Source organism: Grammomys surdaster, unplaced genomic scaffold, assembly GCF_004785775.1.
Source record: "Grammomys surdaster isolate TR1022 unplaced genomic scaffold, NIH_TR_1.0 205, whole genome shotgun sequence".
NCBI classification, from domain to species: domain Eukaryota; kingdom Metazoa; phylum Chordata; class Mammalia; order Rodentia; family Muridae; genus Grammomys; species Grammomys surdaster.
In genome coordinates this window covers 1,792,455-1,805,412 of record NW_021604650.1, presented here as the reverse complement: position 1 = coordinate 1,805,412, position 12,958 = coordinate 1,792,455, and the positions used below count along the sequence as shown (strand labels likewise).

Sequence of the window (12,958 nt, the reverse complement as noted above, 5' to 3'; positions counted from 1 at the left end):
GAACAACAGGTATGATTTGCTAGACAGAGTTTATTCAACTCTGTTGGTACAATGTAAACTCAACCACAGACAATAATAAGCAAATGGACCTGGTTGTGTTCAGACACGTGTTTTATTCACATGTATTTACATTTTATGAAATTTTCACTAGTCAAAGAATCCTTTTCCTTCCAACCATAAGGAAAGAAAGGAAGAAAGGAAGGAAGGAAGGAAGGAAGGAAGGAAGGAAGAAAGAAAGAAAGAAAGAAAGAAAGAAAGAAAGAAAGAAAGAAAGAAAGACCGACCCTGGAGGACCTTACAAAAAAAGACAGTGGGCCAGGTCTGGCTACAGACCCTGGCTCTAGATGGGTGAACTGACAGCTGAGTGGCCCAGATGCCATTCACATAAAACAGATAGGCAGGACCAGAAGTTCAAGTCTGACTCCAAGGAGGCGGGCAGGTCAGAGCTGAGAAGTCTTTGCTTTTCTCATACTTGATCCAGTTAATACAGATATGACCCTGGGGTTACAAGAGCAGAAACTAAGGCCAGGTCCCAAGCAGAGGAGTGGAGGAGGCTGGCAGTGCTGGAGCTGACATCCCAGGAAGGGCCCACCTCAGGGCAAGTGTGCATGAAGGGTCTCTGCCCGCTTCAGGTACTCAGCTGCCTTCTTCTTCACACCTTCCCTGCGGGCAGGGGATGGGTCACCTGTAGAAAGCAGATGGCCCACATACATTCAGAGGTCACAATGTGTCTCTTTCTCTCCCTAGGTCCTAGTGTCTTTGCCCCATTTTATGAGGCTGTTTTAAAAATGAAGGGAAATTGTGCCCAACAAAGGGAAATTGTACCCAGCGAAGGGAAATTGTGCCCAGCGCCTCTAGTTGACCTGTGAGGAAGAGGCTCATGGCCCCTCTTTCTTTAGAATATGTTGTATGTGTGTGAGTGAGCATGTGAGGGCCAGCAGACAACCTTGGGCGTGGGTCTTCTGCTTCACCGTGTCTGAGATGAGATCTCTAAGTTGTTCTCTGAAGCCTATGCCAGGCTCTCCCGCCCTTGAGTTTCTGGGGATTCTCCTGTCCCTGCCTCCCATCTTGTCACAGGAACCCTTGATTTCCTGACTCTGCTGTTGCACACCATTTTGTGTGGCTCTGGGCATTCTAGTTCAGGTCTTCCTGCTGGCATGGCATGCGCTTTACCGGCTGCACCAGCTCCCCAGGCCCTTTGTTTTCCACTTTCCCCTGCTCCTTACTGCCCTACCCACCTGAGACTCCCTGAAGCAGGATATGCACCCCATCTTGGTAGCCTTGGAGAGCAGCAGCATAGGCGCCAGCCTTCTCATTCCGCAGGGCTTGAGTGATGAGCTCTGTGGCTTGGCCGAGGTAAGCTGGGGCAGGTTCTCCATCCTCAGCCTCTTCCTCCTCCTGCCCGCCTGGCTCCCAGGGTTCCTGGTCCAGTCTTTTGGACTGTACCTCCATGGCTGCCAGCTCACTTGTATGGGTAGGGCCGGGACCTGTACTTTCTGTAATAAAACAGGGAGGAATCAGGACAAACTGGCCGTCTCTTTCCCAGGGCCCGTTACCCACCTAAGTGTCACCAAGACACCAAACTGTCCCACTGGAGGTTGGACAACCCCAAATTCACTGGAGTAGGCGGAAGCAGCTGGGATCTGTTTCCTTGGTTTGGCTCAGGAGGTTCTGTAAAGGCTGAGTTGATGATTATTGTCTGTCGCCTGCATGAGTGCAGGCATGAGTGTGTCATGGCTGTAGGACAGGATCTGGGTCTGTTTGTTTTTAATCATCTATGGTTGAATCTGGGCATGGAACCAGGTTGCCAGGCTCACAGGCAGGGGCTTTCACCCTCTGAGCCATCTTGTTGGCCCATGACCTTGAACTTCTGGTCTCTCTGCTTCTGCCTCTCAAGTGCTAGGATTCTGGGTGTGGGCCACTAAGGCCAGCTGCAGCAGGTCTGTGAGCAATAGGAAGGACCCTATTGTGATGTGCTACCCAGAGTTTGCTCAGAGAGAAGGACTCGGCTCCACCCTCCGCGGCTCCTCACAGAGCTTCTCATGGCCACGGAGGGTCTCCCTTAGTTCCACTACCCCGCACCTGCTCCTTACCCTCTTTGGAGTAAGGGTCGAAAAGGGCAAGTTCAGCCTCAGAGAGGGGACCTCGAGCTGGGGAGCTGGAAGCCTCCTCGGTGCTGTCACAGCTGAAGAGAAGATCCAAGGCCTCCTGGGCAGGGCTGGACGGGAGGGGATCCACTGAGGAGAGACCAGAGGGACACTGATGTCTGCGCTTACTGTGTCTCAGCTTTCAAAACAGAATCCATCTTGATAAACCCTTGCAGCAGCCATGGGTATTGACAGGGCCTCTATTAGGTTGCTGAACCCTGTTTGGTAGCTGAGCAAACCGAAGCTCAGAAAAGAAAATGACCTGTTGAGAGGCCCTCCCCTGTGGATGGTAGAGCTGCCTGCCCCATGCTTTTCCCTGAGGTTCTTGAGGAGGGCTCACTCCTTCCCTGACCCCGATATACCTGGCACCTCCAACTCCTCCTGGCCCCTCCTTTCCGCAGGCAGTGGCTGAAATAGCCTGGCCTCATCAGGAGGTGGTGTGGGGATTAGAGGGGGTGGAAGGATTTGCAGGTCCCTGGACACCTCAGAAGGCCGTGTCACCTCCCCGCCCTGCAGGAGACAAAGTCCAGCAGGGGAGGGGTGAGGAATGTCGCTGGTTAGGAGGGAAGTGGTACAGGGGAGCTTTACTGGGGAGGGGAGCAGACACTTACCTGGAAGAACTCCTTGAGCTGGGGGCTGTTGTTGAGTGCAGGGATGGGCACCGTGAAGCGCAGCAGGTCCTCCGCACCCTTGCGCCGCTCCTCGATCACAGAGGCTTCAAACCGACCTGCAGACCCCAGGACAGGAGAGCAGCAGTGTCACGGGGGGCTTCTGGTCCCTGGTTCTGCCTATAAGCGCTGAGCAGCCAGCTGGAGTCCCCATTCTCCCATTAGTCTCCCGTGTTCCCTGGCTCCTCCTCCAGATGTGTAAAGACACATGCTTCTGGCCGGCTTCAGGTTCCTGAGAGAAACCAGCTCCCTGTTCTCAGAGTATCATACCATAGCTAGGGAAACAAGAAATCTCTGTCTCTCTCCTTTCTCTTTCTGTTCTCCCCTCTCTCTGTTCCCACGTTTTCTCTCTGTGTTTGTCTGTTCTCAGTCTCTGTCTCATCATGTAACTGGCTGGCTTTTGAACTTAGTATGAAAATCTCAAACTCACGGAGAGGGACCTGCCTCTGCCTTCTGTGTGCTGGGATTAAAGGTGTGGCCTATCATGTCTGACAGGAAACTCCATTTGTGGCTTGGATAGGATCAGGATGGAAGTAAAGCTCAGAGAAGGAGGTGTTTGCCCAAGGTCACAGAGCAAGAAGCTGTTTGAGTGCTAGGCAAGGTGGAGTACTACACAGCAGTTAGCCCATACTTGGAGGCCAAGGTTGGAGGATCATTAGACGTTCAAGGCTGGCCTGAACTACATTTGAGATGTTGTCTTAAGAAAATTAAAAAAACAAAACCAAAACCAACAGTAAATGCAAAGCTACATGTAGTATATATAGTTTAGCTCTACCTTAGTTGTTGTGCTGGGGGCACAGCCTGCGCCCTAGCCTACTCTCCATGATGGTCTCATTGGCCTGGGTGACCTGCCAACAACACATGACTCTGGGAACTCCTATAATTAATGGGTTCTCTGCTAGAAAAGCTAGCTTGGTCTATCACTCACGTCATCCTTGACTCTCTCCATGCAATGCTCCTTGCCACCTTGGGGCTTTGACAGCAATAGAGCCATCAACAGATGTGGCCTCTGAACCTTGGACCAGAGCCATATGTCAAAATAAGTGTCTTTTCTATAGTAACTAATGCATTCTGTGTGTTATTGCAACATAGAACAGACTAAGGCTCCAAGAGGCCTTTCACCTTGATGAGCCTCATCTTCCTGGGACTGTTCATAGCCCAACACACAATAAGGGGAAGGTTGCTCCGAGTCTCAGCTTCCCCTGTATTTCAATAAGACCACTCAGAAGGCCCATTTTCCAAAGATGTCTGTTAGGGTACAGGATCACACTCACAGCCCCCATCAGACCAGGTCTCCTTTGCTGAAATCTACCTGCACACTGGGCAGAGGCTCAGATTCAGTACTTACCAAACACTTGGCCACGGGGGAAAGCCGGAAACTCCTCTAGGCGACGGAAGAGGTTGCGATGAGTATAGGCCAAGTCCCCATGGAGCTTACGGAAGTCACTATATCGCTTCCAGACTACTACCTATGAGGCAGGTGAGAATTGAACCTGGACCAGCACGGGTGGAAAGTGGCCTTCCCATGCACAGCATATCCTAGAGACTGAGAAGGATTGCATATATCCTCTCCAGCACAGGCCAGGGAAGAAGGCAGGTCCTTGAAGTTACCAGCTAGTCCCTTACTGATGCTGAATATGTGTATGGGAACAGTGCCCTCTTTCCCAGGAGTCTTACCTCTTTGATGTCCTCTGGGTCCTTCTTTGAGATGAACTGAAAAAGGAAAGACAAGAGCCTGACATGCAACACTACAACACCCTCCAAAGCTTCCCTCAGAAGAAAGTGCCTGCTGGAATAAATGGGTCCTGGATTTAAGGCTTTGAGCAAGTTTTCTTTTGGATTTCTGCACACAGGGTTTCATGTAGCCCAGGATGGCCTCAAATTGACTCTGTGGCAGAGGATGGCCTTATACTCCAAGTCCTCCTTCCTCTGCCTTGCACGTGCTGGGATTACAACACACATTACTAAATTGAGCTATTTTATTATTTATTTTTGGTACTAAGGATTAAACTCAGGTCTTCTTGAGATCTGGGCTAGCATTCTCCCATTGAGTTACATTCGCAGTTCCTTGAGAAAATTTTCTGTTGTATACCCGTATCTTCATCCGGTAAAAGTAAGGATACTGAATATCTGTCTAGATAGCCCTAGACTCAACATTATTATTAATATTTTTTATTTATGTATATTTTTTTAAAATCTAGGCGTGCTGTCTGCATGTACACCTACATGCCAGTAGATCTTTTGTGAGCTGAGCCACCGTGGGGTTGCTTGGGAACTGAACTCAGGACCTCTGGAAGAGCAGCTAGTATTCTTAACCACTAAGCCATCTCTCCAGCCCAACTTTATTATTTAAAAAAAATTTTTTTTTTTTGAGGGATGACAAGGCCTCCCTCTGTAGCTCTGGCAGGCCTGGAACTTGCTTTGGTGGTTAGATTGGCTTCAAAGTCACAGAGATCTGGCCACTTCTGCCTCTGGTTGGGAGTAAAGACATGTGCCACCAGGCTTGGCTCTCAACTTTTATCCCAATTCCTTCCTAGGGGCAAGTCCTGGTATTCAAAAAGCAAAAAAAAAAAAAAAAACCCTATACTTTTCAAGCAATGAGAGTCTAAGAGAGATGGCTCAGCAGTTAAGAGCACTAGCTGTTCTTCCAGGGGACCCAGGTTCAATTCCCAGTACCCGCAAGGTCACTTACAACTGTAACTCTAGTTCCAGAGGATCAAACAACTTCATACTGACGTAAATGCAGGAAAAACACCAATACACATAAAATAAAAATAAATACATCATTTTAAAAAATGAGAGTCTGCTAGGCAGTGGTGGCACATGCCTTTAATCCCAGCACTTGGGAGGCAGAGGCAGGCAGATTTCTGAGTTCGAGGCTAGCCTGGTCTACAGAGTGAGTTCCAGGACAGCCAGGGCTACACAGAGAAACCCTGTCTCGAAAAACCAAAAAAAAAAAAAAAAAAGAGTCTGTCCCGGGATCTAGTTCTTCCTTAAGAGAGGAGCTATGAGGTCTCATACCCATGAAGACAGAAGCAGTGAGCACTCTGGAAGAACAGGATTGGCCTGAGACAGAGAAGTAACACTTAGTTTTCCCTACTATGTTTATAAAAGTTTTACAGTAAGGTTGTACAGTTTGGAATCATTAACAGTTTCCAAAACATGATTTCCTTTTTTTCCCCCTAGATCTCAGCAAATCAGACATGATTAAGATGCCCATGTAAACGCCAAGGATGGGAACTAGAGGGGTAGTTCAGTGGTTAGGAGCATGTCCTGATCTTCCAAGGACTATGTTCAGTGCCCAGAACAGCGCCCACATTGTGTGGCTCACAGTCTTTTGTAACTCCAGCTCCAGGATCTGGTCTGACGCACCTTCCTCTGACGTCATCCACAGGCGTCCACACAGCTGTGGTTCACATTCACACAGACACATACATCCGTAAGAAATCAGGAGGCTGGAGAGATGACTCAGCAGGTAGACACTCACTGCTGTAGCCGAGGACCTGGGTTTGGTTCTCAACACTCAGATGGCAGATAGAAATAAGTCCAATCCCAGGAGACTAAATACCTCTTCTGACCTTTGAGCTCACCGGGCTTGTATTTGGTGCGTATAAATACATAGAGCCAAAACGTTCATACACATAAAATAAAAGTAAATAAAGCTGGAGCTGGAACGATGGCTCACAGGTTAAGAGCATTGGCTGCTTTCTAGAGGACAGAAGTTCTAGTCCCAGCATCAACAGGAAGGCACACAAGGGCCTGGATTTTCAATCTACAGGGATCTACCACCCTCTTCTGGCTACCTCGGATATCGCATGGATAGTGCGCACATGGTTTTTGTTTTTTTTTTTTCTTTTTCTTTTAAACCAAACCAACTACGGTTTAAATCTTTAAGTTAATAAGCCAGGTGGGGTGGCAAACACTTCTAACCCCTAGGGAGGTGACACTGGGGAGGTAGAGGCGGAGCGCTGTGAGTTTGAGCATAAGTTCCAGGACAACCACACAGAAAAACCATGTCTTAGAAAAAGAAAAAAATTAAGTAAATATACAGAATAAAATAAAAGGACCATCCTGTAGGGTGCTGTGGCAAGAGAGATACAGCACTTGGGAGGCAGAGGCAGGTGGATTTCTGAGTTCGAGGCCAGCCTGGTCTACAGAGTGAGTTCCAGGACAGCCAGGGCTATACAGAGAAACCTTGTCTCGAAAAACCAAAAAAAAAAAAAGAAAAGAAAAAAAGGAAAAATATGCATGTGTAAGGCATGTGACTAGATCTAAAAAGCTAACAGGAAGACATGAGAAAGGGTTATGAATGCTTTTTCATTCTTCCCTCCAGCCATCCTCCTAGAGACTTTTTTTTTTTGCCATGGGAAAAAGCAAGCTATTGTGCATAAGCACACTCTTGAAGTATCTAAGATTCTGACTTAGATTGCTTTGGGAGCGACGTTTATGTCTTTGCTTCCTTTTAACAGTTGACAAGTGCACAAATCAAACAGTTGCCTAGTTGAAAAAAATTTAAGTACAAGAAAATGTATAGTTGCCAGGCGGTGGTGGTGCACGCCTTTAATCCTAGCACTTGGGAGGCAGAGGCAGGTGGATTTCTGAGTTCGAGGCCAGTTTGGTCTACAGAGTGAGTTCCAGGACAGCCAGGACTACACAGAGAAACCCTTTCTCGAAAAAAAAAAAAAAAAAAAAAGAAAGAAAGGAAGGAAGGAAGGAAGGAAGGAAGGAAGGAAGGAAGGAAGGAAGGAAGGAAGAAAGGAAAGAAAGAAAGAAAGAAAGAAAGAAAGAAAGAAAGAAAGAAAGAAAGAAAGAAAAGGAGAAAGAAAATGTATAGTCAGTTTTCGGGCAGCAACCCAGTTCCTCCCGATGGAGACCTCCACAGTTACAGGCCCTTGGGTAAAATTCTAAAAGCATTCTTTCGTGCTGATGTCTCTACGAGCTCGTTAGTTTTATTGTTATAAACATCAGTTTCAGCTTATTAGTTTCCCTATCTGTGAAGACCAGTCTTTTAAAATTGCGTAAGTTTTAAAAAACACACAAATATTATATATATGAACATGTATAATAATACATAAAAAGTTAAAAATTATAATATATAATTTTTAAAAGAGCTTTCTATAGTCAGGCATGGTGGCGCACGGCTTTAATCCCAGCACTTGGAAGGCAGATGCAGGCGGGTCTCGGTGACTTCCGGGCCAGTCTAGTTTACACAGTGAATTCACGACAGCCAGGGCTGTCTCAAAAAAAGAAAAGATAAATAAAAAGATGTGTGTGGGGGAGCTTTTACGTATCAAGCAGAGAAAATTACCACAAGTTACTCTAAGAGATTAAAGAAGGAATATTTGGGTTAATCTGGAGTTTTCTTGCTTTGAGAAACTCGTAGTCCGCATCTAGACACTACCATCAACCGGGCGAGGATGGGGGACGGTGAACCGGGCGGGGCGCGGAGCAGCGCTCCACAGACTTTAATAATCACCCTTAGCCCCGCCCCAGGCGGTGAGGCACCTTAACGCTTCTGCCTCAGACTCTTAAAGGGGAAATCCATTTGTGTAGGCCAAAACGCGACCTCCCTGCAGCTCTTTGCCTTTACGGTACAACACGGTTCCCGAGCTGCTTAAAAGGGTAATGTTCCCCGCTGGGTCCCACCTTACCTGGGCGGTTACTTTGTATTCTGTGTAACCCTTGGGATGGGTCCTAGGGTCCGAGACTGTGTAGTGTCGCAGGAAGTCATCCTTTGCCTGGCGTGACATGACAGCGGAGCTGTCCGCCAGCTCCTCCTCCTGCACGTCGCCCCCGCTCCGCGTGTTCAGCCTGCTGCCACCGCCAGGATCCGGCCTGCGCCCTTCTTCAGGCCCAGGGACCTAGTCGCAAGTGACACAGCCGTTCTTGGCTTGGGGGGCGTGGCTAAGGGAGTGTCTGACAAGTTCTAGGTCGTTGGTAAAGCGGAGTTCTAGGTAGAGACTGAAGATTGGTTGTTTGGGAAAGGATTTACCAGGTGGCATCGTGTTGTGTGATTGAGCCCACCTCGCCCCAACGTAAACTCTCCTTGCAGACCTCCTAAACTTCTCCCTTATTTCTCTTCTTTACTCTCATTCAGCCTCTTATTTATAAATTATTTTGAGCTATGGTCTCTGCTGTGTTGACCATCTTCTGGGCTTAAAATGTCCTCCTACCTAAGCCTCCCGAGTATCTGCAACTTCAGGTGCTCGGCAAAGGGCCTAACGCAACTTTCATTGTGTTTAAAATGTGCCTGGCAGAGCCGAGTTAAATTCCTGGCATCTCTGTACAGGATTGGCTGGGAGACTGACATTTTCTGATGCTGAAAAAGCTGGATAGTGACAGAGGCTCTGAAATCACAACGCTTACAACTATTTGAATTCCCCTTAACTGCTTCAAATTTGAGGAGGTGGGGTGTTGAGATGATCTCCTGTAGCCCAGGTTGGCCTCAGACTCTCTATGTAGTTGAGGCTATCTTTGAATTTCTGATCCTCTGTTTTCCTCCTCTCAAATGCTGAGATCACAGGTAAGCATCACATTTCCCTCCTGTAACTGCATGCTCCTAGGTTTTCTTCTATGGAAAGGGGTACTTGTCATAGTATCTTCTGTAGCAGAGCGGATCAAGGGGTATGCTGGCAGAACACAGGTATGGTGAAAACCCAACACTAGGTCAAGTCGAAATTGGTAAAGAAGATGTATCAACAGTGTTATCAGTAAAAATAGATTCCAGCATATTCCACCACTGCCAGAAATCCCATCTTAAGATGGGAAAGAGTGGATAAAAGAACCATTAAAAATCTGATCAGATGTTGGCTGTAGTGGTGCGTCACGCCTTTAGTCCTAGCACCAGAGAGGCAGAGGCAGGTGGATCTCCGTTTTGAGGGGGGAAAAAACCAAAACAAACAAACAAACAAACAAAAAATAAACCATTTGTTATGGTTTGTATACGTTCAGCCAAGGGAGTGGCACTATGAGAAGGTGTGGTCTTGTTGGAGTAGGTGTGTCACTGTGGGTGTGGGCTTTGAGACCTTCACTCTAGCTGCCTGGAAGCCAGTCTTCTCCTAGCTGCCTTCAGAAGAAGATGTAGAACTCCTCAGCTCCTCCTGAACCATGCTTGCCTGGATGCTGCCAGGCTCCTGCTTTGATGATTCTGGACTGAACCTCTGAACCTGTAAGCCAACCCCAATTAAATGTTGTCCTTTATAAGAGTTGCCTTGGGACTGGAGAGTTGGTTCAGAGGTTAAGAGCACTGACTGCTCTTCCAGAGGTCCTGAGTTCAATTTCCAGCAACCACATGGTGGCTCACAACCATCTGTAATGGGATCTGATGCCCTCTTCTGGTGTGTCTGAAGACAGCTACAGTGTATTCATATATAATAAATAAATAAATCTTAAAAAAAAAAGAAAAGCCAAAAACAAACAAACAAAAAAAGATAAAAAGAAATCCTCGAATGATCACCAAGAACAGCAGCAGCAGTGGAGCGGATCAACCTGAGCTTAGAGTGCTACAGAGGGCAGAGCTGGAGAAGAGAGGCCAGCCCTTTGGAGGAGCCCAGAAGATCATGTGTGGTTCCCAGACACTGAAACAAGAAGCTGTAACATTGAAGTTGCTTGGAGACCCCAAGATATCGGAGATGCCAGAGCCATGGGCTATCTGCTGAGGAAAGCTGCTAACAGGGAGTGGAACCAGCCCAGGAGAAAGAAGTTTGTTGCAGTCAACAAAGGTGAAAAAGGAGTGGAGATCTGAAGACGACTTTGACTTGAAGACATCAGACATAGAGATGTTTGGAGTTTGCCCAGCTGGTTTCCTGACTTGTTTTGGGGATTACAGTTAAAGTGATTGGATGAGAATCTCAGAAGAGACCTTAAACTTTGTACTTTTAACATTGTTGAGACTGCTCTAGACTATGGGGACTTTGGAAGTTGGACTAAATGTACTTTTTTATTATACTATAAATAAATTTGGCCCCTATAGATTCATGTGTTTGAACAAGCCTATGGGGGCCAGGTAGTGAAATGTTACGGTTTGTATATGCTAGACCCAGGGAGTGGCACTGTTCAAAGGTGTGGCCCTGTTGGAGTAGGTGTGGCCTTCTTGGAGTAGGTGTGTCACTGTGGGTGTAGGCTTTAACACCCTCATCCTAGCAGCCTGGAAGTCAGTCTTCCACTGAAGCTGCCTTCAGATGAAGATGTAGAACTCTCAGCTCCTCCTGTACCATCCCTGCCTGGATGCTGCCATGCTCCTGCCTTGATGATAATGGACTGAACCTCTGAACCTGTAAGCCATCCCCAGTTAAATGTTGTCCTTACAAGAGTTGCCTTGGTGTCTGTTCACAGGAGTAAAACCCTAACCAAGACAAAAAAAAATTTTTTTAAATAATTCTTTTTTTTAAAGTTTATTTATTTATTATATGTAAGTACACTGTAGCTGTCTTCAGACACCCCATAAGAGGGCATCAGATTTCATCACAGATGGTTGTGAGCCACCATGTGGTTGCTGGGATTTGAACTCAGGAACTCCAGAAGAGCAGTCGGTGCTCTTAACCGCTGAGCCATCTCACCAGCCCCAAGACAAAATTTAATTGGGACTTGTTTACAGTTTCAGAAGTTTAGTCCGTTATTGCCATGGCCGTACAAAGGCAGACACAGTGCTGGAGATGTAGCTGAGAGTTCTACATTTGGACCCACAGGCAGCAAGGAGAGAGAGACACTGGGCCTGGCATGGGCTTTTGAAACCTCAAAACCTACCCCAAGTGATACACTTGCTCCAACAAGGCCTCCTACTCTTTTAAGTAATGACACTTCCTAATGACTAAGCATTCAAATATGTGGGTCTAGGGAGACCATTCTTAGTCACATCACCACAGAGTTGCAGAGTGGAGGCAGGGAGACACAAAGCTGATGTCCCCTGTGAAAATTGGACATGTTTTCCTCATGACCATCACTGGTGCTCAGGATATAGAATCAGTGTCGTCTCTGTTCCCCAACCCCCAACACACACACGCACAGGCACAGGCACAGGCACACAGCCCAGTCCACCCACCTCAGGCTGACCTGTATCTGTGAATTTGAAGGAGCTGGGGTGTGAATGGTCCCTCGTGGCTTAGTACTTAATTGGAGACACCTGGTGTCAACAGAATGCGCTCCACTGAGCCATTTTTTAAAGATATTACAGTTCATTTATTTTGTATGAATTATAATACATATTAACATTATTTATAATGCTATTTTTGTTTATAAATGATCTTATGAACAGTAAGATACAAACCATTATCACTTTCTGTAAAAAAAAAAAAAGGTGTTTTGAGAAAAACATTAAAAGTGATTAATTTAGTGGTCTTTTTTTTGTTTTTTTGGTTTTTTTTTTTTAAGGTTTTTAGCCTGGTCTACAGAGTGAGTTCCAGGACAGCCTGGGCTACACAGAGAAACCCTGTCTCGAAAAACCGAAAAAAAAAAAAAAAAAAAAAAGAATCAAGCTGGGAGACAGGACCCAGTGGTTAAAGAGTGCTTGCTGTTCCTCTAGAGGACTAGAGTTCAGAACCCAGCACCCATGGCTGGCAGCTTACACTGCCTGTAACCAACACCCTATTCTGGTCTACACACACACACAAATATAAATCTTAAAAGAAAAGAAAATTGGAGAGGAAAGAAGTGTGATGTGGTGGCCTTTAATCTCAGCACTTGTGAGGCAGAGGCAGACTGATCTCTGCATTCACGGAGGCCAGCCTGGTCTACACAGAGTTCCAGGTCAGCCAAGATTACCTCATGAGGTAGTAAAAAACTGTAGGGCCTCAAAACAAACATAAACCCCTGAAATACCATAAAGACATACATACACACCACCACCACTATCAACAACAACAAAATAAAACCAAAGGAGAGATGCCTCAGAGGGTGAAAGTTCTTGCCGTCGAGCCTGACAACCTGAATTTGATCTCCAGGACTCAAAATGTGGGCCCAATATCTTCATTTTTCTCTCTTTCTCTTTCTCTTTTTTAATTCTTTTTATTGGTTTGGTGATGGAAGAATAGTAGTCTAGCATGCACAAGGCCCTGGGGTTGAGCCTAAGCACAATAAAATTAGGATGTTAAATAAATACACACACACAGACACACACAGACACACACAGACACACACAGACACACA

General features: G+C 46.6%; 1 protein-coding gene across 2 annotated transcripts; it reads right to left on the bottom strand.

The window, feature by feature from the left end:
- Window positions 1-93: 93 nt before the first annotated feature.
- Window positions 94-8,670, bottom strand: Snx15 (sorting nexin 15). 2 transcript variants are annotated; one of them, XM_028771002.1, is made up of 9 exons: window positions 8,467-8,644; window positions 4,493-4,528; window positions 4,164-4,284; window positions 2,759-2,874; window positions 2,510-2,657; window positions 2,094-2,237; window positions 1,239-1,496; window positions 593-685; window positions 94-498 (listed from the first exon to the last, which is right to left on the bottom strand). In XM_028771002.1, exons 1-8 carry the CDS (start codon window positions 8,563-8,565, stop codon window positions 594-596), a joined length of 1,014 nt encoding a protein of 337 aa, XP_028626835.1. In that variant the 5' UTR covers window positions 8,566-8,644; the 3' UTR covers window positions 94-498; window position 593. The 2 variants fall into 2 exon arrangements, with proteins under 2 accessions (XP_028626835.1, XP_028626834.1); XM_028771001.1 differs by having other exon boundaries at window positions 94-685; window positions 8,467-8,670.
- Between the last annotated feature and the right edge of the window lie 4,288 nt (window positions 8,671-12,958).

Excerpts from the sequence above, each read along its gene's own strand:
- Snx15 (XM_028771001.1), bottom strand. The coding sequence starts at position 8,565 with ATGTCACGCCAGGCAAAGGATGACTTCCTGCGACACTACACAGTCTCG. Across the intron at positions 4,285-4,492 it reads ACCCAGAGGACATCAAAGAG|GTAGTAGTCTGGAAGCGATA; the intron begins GTAAGACTCCTG and ends CCTGCCTCATAG. Across the intron at positions 686-1,238 it reads CCTGCTTCAGGGAGTCTCAG|GTGACCCATCCCCTGCCCGC; the intron begins GTGGGTAGGGCA and ends TGCTTTCTACAG.